At 43.4% G+C, this 9,754-nt stretch overlaps 1 protein-coding gene across 1 annotated transcript; it reads right to left on the bottom strand.

Annotated features, from left to right (window-relative positions):
* Positions 1–3,586: 3,586 nt before the first annotated feature.
* Positions 3,587–5,972, bottom strand: LOC141813711 (beta-fructofuranosidase 1-like). The gene is made up of 5 exons (XM_074701690.1): positions 5,126–5,972; positions 4,538–4,699; positions 4,211–4,446; positions 4,030–4,117; positions 3,587–3,873 (listed from the first exon to the last, which is right to left on the bottom strand). Exons 1-5 carry the CDS (start codon positions 5,864–5,866, stop codon positions 3,616–3,618), a joined length of 1,485 nt encoding a protein of 494 aa, XP_074557791.1. The 5' UTR covers positions 5,867–5,972; the 3' UTR covers positions 3,587–3,615.
* Between the last annotated feature and the right edge of the window lie 3,782 nt (positions 5,973–9,754).

A 9,754-nucleotide genomic window follows, 5' to 3' on the forward strand; every position in this document is an offset into this window, starting at 1 on the left:
ATGGGGTTGAACTGAGTTTACAGGAGACACAGGTTAAGTCCTAGTGGAAGCTAGGCATGAAGTCTTGGCAAAGTCAAGTGATGCACCAGGTAAAGTCTGGGCTGGTCAGGAGGACCACGCCGCAGCAGAAGTTTGGGCTTGATCAGAAGGACCAAGTTGCAGCAAAAGTCTGGACTTGGTCAGGAGGACCAAGTTACAGCGGAAGACTGGGCTGATCAAGAGGATCAATTGCAGCACAAATCCTAGGGCGAAGACAGAGCCAAGCAGGTAAATTCTCCCGAGGGGAGTGGGTGAGGACGCGCTCCCAAGAAGAACATTAGGCGTCGGTCTAACCTAGGATCTCACTGGAGATCCGAAGTTAAGACTCGTAGTTGGTTCCGAGAACCAACTCTAATATTATCCTTTGCATGTTATTTTGCTAACATCTTTTGCAGGAAGGAAAAATCAAACGAACGCAAACTCTGGACGAAAAAGGTGACTTTTCGGGCCTAGAGTCGACTCAGATGGGTTCTGGAGTCAGGCCAAAATACGGAAGTTAGCGCGTTGATTTTTCGTCAGCTCGGCCTGGAGTCAACTCAGGTAGGATTTGAGTCGACTCGAGCTGACTCAGAGTCAAAAGTTATCGTCATTGACACCACAACAACTGGAGTCGATCCAGATGGCAATCGGAGTCGACTCAGAGCGGATAACGGGCGAAGATAATAAAGTTTGATCTGCCACGCAAGCTGGAGTCGACCCAGATCTGCATCTGAGCCGACTCAGGAGGGTTATAAAAGAAGGTCGCGAGCAGCAGCCGAAACACAACTTTTTCACGCATCCAAACGTCGTTCTCGGCAACTCCCGAGCTTTCGTTCTTCGACGTCGGTGTCTAACCGATCCAAGCAACTCAAAATCACACCGAGACGCCGAGATCTTCATCCAGGGAGCGACTGCACGAACAAAAAGTCGGTACTAATTTAATTACTGTTAATTCTTTCTAAACTGAGCTTTTTGTAAACCTTGATTTTGTAATTGTCGAAGACACTTGCTGCCTTAGTGGAGCAAGTGCCATAGTGGATTTGCCCAAAGTAAACGGTCAAAGATCGTGCAGATACACTTTCGCGATCATTCTACTACTCATGTTCGAGTGCTCTACGCTCCAAAAACGTTACTACGATGCCAAGACACTATATCGACATCATGCTTAAGTTTTGAATCAGAGTTAGTAACTTGTAGTAGTGTTCTTTTTTATCATCGTGCTTTTATATTCTAGGAACAGTAAACCTATTACTGTTCTTCATTTTTATAAATGAGACTCTTTCTCGATGTGAGAAAGAGTCTACTAGTAGATTGTCGATTGGAAGCAGTCAAGGACTGTGGGCCTTGGAGTAGTAGCCAGTAGCTGTGAACCAAATAAAAATAAATTCGTCCCTTGTTTTGAGTTCTTGGTTTTACTTTCCACTACATATATAAAAGATTCAAAATAAGTTTTTTAAAATAAGTGAAAAAGCAAAGCACGCTATTCACCCCTGTCCCAGCACTCTACACGATCCTACAGCTATCACTATGTTGTACTGACAATAAAGATCTTTTGGATAAACAAAGAGGGCTTTGGCAAAGTGTGGATTGTATTGAATTGTTATTATTGTTATTGATGTCTCCTTTGAAGCCTTTTATATAGGTGTTTTTTGTATGCCCTGATCTACCAAAATGTCTATTCAGTCACCTAGATGAATTGTTATCTAAATAACCATTATTCATTTGTTATCTACTCTTCAATCACTCGTATCATACTTTCAATCACCCAAAAGCTTTCCAATCGTTCAGAATGACTTTCGTGTATACTTCTTCATCTAGATAAAAGGAACTTTCGATGATGATTGTGTTTTCTGGTAGCTTAGATATTTTTTATGGTCACCCGAATGCAAATAAGATGTAAAGTCAATCAACTTATCTATGCCATGTCATCTCTTGGGCTGATTTTGTACTCACTAGATTATCTAATCATCTAGATCTATATTGTGGTTATCTTGAATTGCGATTGATCAAAAGCTCTTTTGATCATCCTAAAATGAAAATTTTGTATTACAAGTGAATTAAGTCAAAAATCATAAAACTCAAAATATTTTGTGAGTGGTCAATAGTGCCTTCTGAATTAAGACAAAACATGTAAAGCAACTCACTTACCAACCAATAGACTAAAGGAGAACTTTAATTGGTTGTTTATCGACTTTGACTTTGAAACTCCTATTAATTTCTAGGTAAGTCAGCGCCTAGTTATACAAGAGCTATCTTTGTCCAAGAGTTACAAGCCACTCCCTTACAACTCTCAACTTCATCTAAAAACACCTTATTCTAGCTTTTTAAGTTCTGTCGATTATCTGGTTGGTTTGACTTTTCGAGACTATTTACTAATGTCTAATCCTATTGACCTATTTGAACTTCGCTTGCCAAATGTTTGGTCTTGCTAATCTATCTTGATTTCTCCTATCAAATATTTAGTCTCACTGAGCCATCTAGACTTTGTTTGCCAAATGTCTAGTCTCCATCTAGACTTCATTTACTAAACATCTACTCCCACTAACCTATCTATACTTTGCCTGCTAAATGTCTAGTCTCATTGATCCATTTGAATTTCATCTCACCAAATGTCTGATTTCATTGACCCATTTGAAATTCGTCAGCATTGTCAAATTTTCCTGCACTTGCATACTTGATATGCACATTAGATTGTACAATGATTCATTTTAAACCATTTTTTTATATCAAAATATTGAATCAATTGACCTGTCTCTGCTTGCACTAACATACAGATATTGCAAAAGTGATCCACTAATAGACGGTAGACTATGAAGTAGGAGTCTAAAGATTGTTAAATAATGCATATTAATTTATCATGTGTATTTATTGCACAAAAGGTAATAGCCATCACCTTAGGGGCCTCTCCAGCATATAGTGGCCCTTTTTATGAACAGGTCAGTGCACTTATTCCTCATTGATCTTATGAGTCATGTGTATTTATGCTTTTATGCTTATGTTATTCTATATTTCTATTATGCACTAACTCAATTGTAGAATATATACAAAAACGAAGCAAACAATTGTTCATCTTTGTCTAGCTAATATTACCCATCTACACTTCACCCAACTGCAACCCCAATTGTCAAATTTCTACATTTGCATAAATATTTTAAAATATATTATGTCTAACTTGAAAATTTTTTTAGGTCAACAACATCGAAACCAGCGCTGACTTAATTATGACTGTGTCATTAATAGTGTTCCCCTTGAACTAAATCTCTTCGCGACCAATGGTAATAAGTTAATTTCTATGTAAATATTTTTAAATTTATCATTAATACCCATATATAATTACTGCAAACACGTTGGTGAATACGGACAATAATTTTCGTCCAATAAAACTTAAAAGAACTCATCAAAAAAGGGCTTTATTTAGATATAGTTTTAATATTTGGACTTTGAAATTAAACAATTAAAAATAACATACAAGTAATAAATCTTTGACCTTCAAGGAAAATGCTCCGAGAATCTACCTAACATATCTTCTTAATAATGTAAATACAAACAGACAGAAAATAACTAAATCTCTTCCTTAAAAAATTACGAACAATGCTTTCAGCTATTTTTAAACCCCGAGAAGACGGAGGCGTGTTCAAATTTAGTAGAAAATGAAACATGACGGATGTCGAACGGTCTTATGAAGGCGGAGTTCATCTGCCAAACCGTTAAAGATTTACATGTAACATCGACGCTCGTAGCGTTGTTGAAGAGGAACAACCGTGCCGCGCCGTAGATTGCTCTTGTCGGGTACACCCGTGACGTCACGCACGTCCTCCCTCCTTGCGCAAAGCTCTCAACGATCGAGTGATCCACCTGCACTCATCGTTTAACAATTTTTTATTTCGTATATTCAATTATTACATTAAGCAGCAATGTTAAGAGAGAGAGAGATTAGATCCATTTATATATATATAGATAGATAGATCCATTACCACTATCCGGACTATATATATAGATTAGATCCATTACCACTATCCGGACTGTTAAAGTTTCAGCATCGAGCACAGGAACTATGCTGCCATAAACCCTCTTCACCAGATCACTTGCCACCGACGACCTATTAATTTTACACCTTACAAAATTTAGCTAACAATAATGATTTAAACGAGAAGAACTTATTAACTAGTCAAGCAAGTTAATTGGTTTGTACCTTAGCTCATCTTGACAGAAGTGTGTGCTGATGCTGCCATCTGCTCTTCTTGCAACGTAGAAGTAAACCGCTGTCTGCTCCGACCTGTTCTGGTCAGCTAGCACTAGGAAGCCGAACGGCCCTAGCATTCCCCGGCTGGCTGCACCGCCGCTGGTGCTGCAGTTGTACTCGACGTCGGCCTCCGTCGCATTCGCCGACGAAGAGTAGTTGAGCGCGAACTCCGCGATGATGTCCAGCTTTAACAATAATTAGGAAAATAAATTGAAAGCTATTAGTTGACCAACGAGCACTAGTTTTATCAAACAAATGGAGTAAAATTTAAGCTACCTGAGTGGCTGTGCCTACGTCCAAGGGCAAGACGGAGCCGGCGGCAAGGCTGATGTTGCCCAAGTTATTTTGAGTGAGTCTCAGTTTATCCACCTCATCTACCGGCCACTGGAGGAGGTTATTGCCGGTCTTCTGGTCAAACAGCACTGTTCTTGGCAGGGCCTGAAAGTTGATAGTTGGTTGCCATTTTGACTTTTGTTACAAAGGCCAATATTTTGAATAGGATTTTGTTAAAACTTAAAATAATGGTTAGAAAATCCACGTTTTTGTCAATTGTCTATGGACTTAGCTGACCTTAATTTTTTAATAATGTGATTTGTGCTTTCAGGAAGGGAAAACTTTGTGAGACTGATGACTTTCCTATTATTGTATTCAATTACTTGATGCGCTTGAAATCAATGATTCTCTGCCCTGAGCAAGAATTTCGACTAAATTACTTTATCGTTCCATGTATCTCGGATGAGTAGTCCACAATATATAGTTTTTTGGGTCCGAGTCCACAATATAATTTAATTTTGTGCTTTATGATATCAGTTTTCAGTCTTTAATCCTTGAATTTGAAATTAGGAAAAATAAAGTAGTGGATACCTGAAGTGAGGCCCAGCCCTTGGTGAGGTCGGTGCGCTCGCTGTCGGTCTCGCCTATCCAACCCCACAGGACTCGCCGCTTCTTCAATGGATCGAAGAAAGTCTTGGAGGCGTAGAACTTGCCGTAGTCGTAACGCAGCCCCACTCCAACGTCCTTCTCCGGCTCGTCCGGCTGCCACGCGTTCTGGGCGGCGTTGTACGTCCCGATCGCGTAGTAGTCATGCTTATCGTCGTCGAGGCTGGCCTTCAACACGTGCTTCACGCCCGGCCCGGCCGGCTCCGACGTGTCCAGACCCGTCGCTACCTCCGTGGCCACCGGGAAGAAGTCCACGCATTCCCACATCCCGGTGCCCTCCACGGTGTGCAGCACGCCGGGGAGCAGCTCATACTGTATGAAATCCACGGTCTTGTAGATCAGCACTATTCCTGCGTGCCGCAACGTGTCGTTCTTGGAGCCGATGGCGACGAGCCATGCGCCCTCGGCGGCGACGTACCAGGCGGTTGTGGGGTCACGGAAGTCTTTGGCGCCGACCCCAGGCGGCGGCACCACAACCGGGTTGGACTCGGCCTTGACCCAGTGGAGCAGGAGTGGGTCGTCCGGGTCGGCAGGGAAGGCTAGGTTCTGCACCTGGACTGACTCGACGGTGGAGCCGGTGTAGAGCATTGCAAGGCGGCCGTGCGGAAGGAGCGTGGCGGAGCCGGTCCAGACACCATTGGCGTCGTACCAGCGGTCGGGGACCATGGCAATTGGCAGATAGAGCCAATGAACCAGGTCCTTGGATACCGCATGCCCCCACGTTATGTTCCCCCAAACAGCTGAGTCCGGGTTGTACTGGTAGAACAGGTGATACCATCCTTTGTAGTACATCGGACCTGCACTCACCATTAACAACAACAATCTTATTATTAAGGAAAGAAACAAATTAATTAACTAACTCACCGTTATAATTATTCTTATGAACTAACTCACCGTCAGGATCTGATAATTCCAGAAATTAAATCCAAACAGCAGCAGGAACAACAACAACAAACGGCCGGTCAACGCATGGATCGCAGGCAATACTTGTAAAGAAGAAGAAACACAATTAAATAGGGATTGGGATTGACACCATTCATCCAGTTTTTCTCCGGTTGGAAATGGAAGGAGGTGCGTTGCCACAGCAGCATATTGTTGGTCCAAGGGTAGGAGGGCTTGAAGAAGAGCCTTGAGCCGGTGGACTTGTCGGAAACGCCCATTGCAGGGCCGCGGGAGATGGGAAGGCTGTGGACGTGCCCAGCTGGTTCAACGCCAATATCTCCGATGAGGGCGAACCGAGCTGGTTCAGTTCTCCGGGAAGCGAGGGCGAGGAGGCAGAGAGCGAGCACGGCGGTAACACTGAGGGAGAGGTATTGGAAGCACCTCTTGGAGTTGGTTGGAGGAGGGTGGTCGAGGTGGAGAAGAGGTGCGTAAGAACAGGGGATGGAGGCGGACGAAGAGGAGTACCAGGAAATCCAGCGGACGGATGCGAACGCAATGTACCGTCTTATTATAAATAAAGAGAGTGGAATATGAGAATTTTGAAGGGAAGAACGGAATGTACCGTCTAAATACTACAAGGAAAGGGAGGAAACCGGAAAGGAGCATGGTTAGCTAGGGAGGACTGGTTGTTAACGCTGGTGCATCTTGCAAACAAAGTTTCAATCTTATATTTTGTATTGTATTAATCAACTATGTGGTGGTGGGAGCGCATGAGCTACCAGTCAAGAACTGCTCACATCCTCCATCTGCTCCCTTCTCCCCATGAATTTTATTAGCTATTTTACACAAATACGGCCGTAATATATGTTGGGACCGAGACGTTCGCTAGAGGGGGCGAATAGCGATTTTTTCGAATTTTCCTGCGAAATCGTTAGCGGAAGCAAAATAAAATACAGAAAAGAAAGAACAATCGCTAACCCGTTCGATTTACTTGGTATCCACCTCTACGATGTGACTAATCCAAGGATCCACACACACCGAGCACCTTTCCATTATGAAAAACTTCTCTTTTTCAAAGAGCACTTTGAAGGCAGAGAAACTCATACAAATTAATCTCTTCATTTCACAAGATGTGTAGTAAAGTTTAGAAGAAGAGAAATATGAAAAGCAAGTATTGGAGTTCGTGTAAGAATGAAAGAATGTGAACTACTGCCTCTCCAATCGTCAACCTGCGTTTTATAAGATTTCATACATCAGTCGACTGCTCCAAGGGCCAGTCGACTGATGGGCTTCAACGGCTATGTAATCTGCATTTAATCAGCCAGTTGTCACTCCAACGATCATGTATCAGTCGACTGCTTCCAAGACCAATCGACTGATCACTCGACCAATCAACTGCTCACTTGACTGAACTTTCTGTTTGACCCCAGTCGACTGCAGCTACAGTGCCAGTCGACTGATACTTCTGAGTTCGCTTGTGTGTACTTCTGATTAACCACCAGTCGACTACTGGCAGGGCCAGTCGACTGCTCAAGCTGGAAACTTCCCCTTTCAGCTTCTTCTTCACCCCTTAGCTTTAACGCAAGTTTTCAAACGCCTTCCATAAGCCTCGTGCACTTCCTTGCACTAGCTTGAGACGTTTCCCTCGACTTCGTCGTGCTAAGTTTTCCTTTGCCCAAGAGACTGTGCCTCCGAGACTTCACCTTTGCCAAGAGGTCGCGCCTCCGGGACTTCACCTTTGCCAAGAGGCCGCGCCTCCTGGACTTCACCATTTGCCAAGAGGCCGCGCCTCCGGGACTTCACTATTTGCCAAGTCTTCCAACCTGGACTTTCCTGTGAACTCAATTCACACACGTTAGATCACCAATATTGTCTAACTTAAACTCATTTTAGCCAAACATGACTATAGGACCATAAATATTGTATCAAGAAACGGATCAAAACAATGAAAATAAATTTCTATTAACTGAATTGAATTGAAATAATACACAGGTTATAGCCATATATATAGGCAATATTTCTTAGACCGGGTCACATAGACCGGGTAATATAATACTGGGTCACATAGACCGGGTAATATATATATTAATAATATATATTAATATTCTAACACCCCCCCTCAAACTCAAGGTGGTAAAGTAGAGATCAACTTGAGTTTGCTCAATAACACATAGAAGCGACCCGGCAAGAGAGACTTGGTGAAGATATCCGCAATCTGATGTTCGGTAGACACGGACTGCAATTGCACAGTGCCAGCACTAACATGCTGCCGTACAAAATGGCAATCGATCTCGATGTGCTTAGTGCGCTCATGAAATACATCATTTCGAGAAATTTGAATGGCACTCTGACTATCACAATGAAGATCGGTGGCTGGCGGTTGAGGAATGCCAAGATCAGAGAGAAGTCGTCGAATCCAAAGAAGCTCGGAAGTAGAATCAGCAAGTGCACGATACTCTGACTCAGCGCTGGAACGAGAAACGACAGTCTGTTTCTTGCTTCGCCAGGAAACAAGGGAATCACCCAAGAAGAAACAATAACCAGTGATGGAGCGTCGGTCAGTGGGATCGCCTGCCCAATCAGCATCAGAGTAACCAGTGAGCACCAATGATGAATCAGCAGAGAAGTGAAGACCATGTAGAAGAGTGCCCTTAACATAGCGAAGAATACGTAATACAGCAGAATGATGAGCTGTACAGGGACTAGTCATGAACTGACTAACGATGTGAACTGCATGAGCTATGTCAGGACGAGTGACTGTCAGATATATCAGGGAGCCCACTAACTGGCGATAGAGTGTGGGGTCCTCAAGAGGGGCGCCATCGAGAGGAGTGAGACGACAGTTTGCCTCAAGTGGAGTTGATGCAGTCTTGCTGTCAGTCAGGCCAGCACGGGAGATGAGGTCAGAAGCATATTTTGCCTGGGATAAATAGATACCATCTGCCGTGTCGGAAATCTCAAGACCTAGAAAGTAACGCAGCTTACCAAGACTCTTCATATCAAAATGCTGATGAAGATAGGTCTGCAAATCAGATATTCCAGAGGCATCGTCTCCAGTGATCACCATATCATCAACATATAGCAATAGAATAATAATCCCGGATGAGGAGCGACGAATGAATAAAGCAGAGTCATAGGGAGAGGCGGTAAACCCATACTGAATAAGTGCTGAGCTGAACTTGGCGAACCAAGCTCGTGGTGCCTGCTTCAGACCATAAAGAGCACGACGTAACTTACATACCTTCCCCGAAATGTCTGAACCTGGCGGCGGACTCATATAAACCTCCTCAGAAAGATCTCCATGAAGAAAGGCATTCTTCACATCCAACTGGTGAAGAGACCATCGACGAGCAGCAGCAATAGCCAAAAGACAACGTAGAGAAGTCAAACGGGCAACAGGAGCAAATGTCTCTTCATAGTCAATGCCGTACTCCTGTAAGAAACCTCTGGCCACAAGACGAGCTTTGTAGCGCTCAACAGATCCATCAGAATTTGTTTTGATCTTGTACACCCATTTGCAGTTAATAGGTTTCTTGCCAGGTGGTAGATCAACGATATCCCAAGTCCCAGTCTTCTCAAGAGCCTGCAGTTCCTCAGACATAGCCTCACGCCACATTGGATCACAGTTTGCCTCACGAAAAGTCCTAGGCTCATGGTTAGATAGAATGGCAG

The sequence above is a fragment of the Curcuma longa genome, chromosome 20, assembly GCF_044706935.1.
Source record: "Curcuma longa cultivar G26 ecotype Majalengka, Jawa Barat chromosome 20, ITB_CL_G26_1.1, whole genome shotgun sequence".
In the NCBI taxonomy this organism is placed as follows: domain Eukaryota; kingdom Viridiplantae; phylum Streptophyta; class Magnoliopsida; order Zingiberales; family Zingiberaceae; genus Curcuma; species Curcuma longa.

Bases quoted from the DNA above. Each gene is read 5' to 3' on its own strand.
- LOC141813711 (XM_074701690.1), bottom strand. From the start codon at position 5,866: ATGGTCCCCGACCGCTGGTACGACGCCAATGGTGTCTGGACCGGCTCC. The intron at 4,118-4,210 runs GTACAAACCAAT...TAAAATTAATAG, and splicing joins TTCTGTCAAGATGAGCTAAG to GTCGTCGGTGGCAAGTGATC. The intron at 3,874-4,029 runs GTAATGGATCTA...CGATGAGTGCAG, and splicing joins CTTTAACAGTCCGGATAGTG to GTGGATCACTCGATCGTTGA.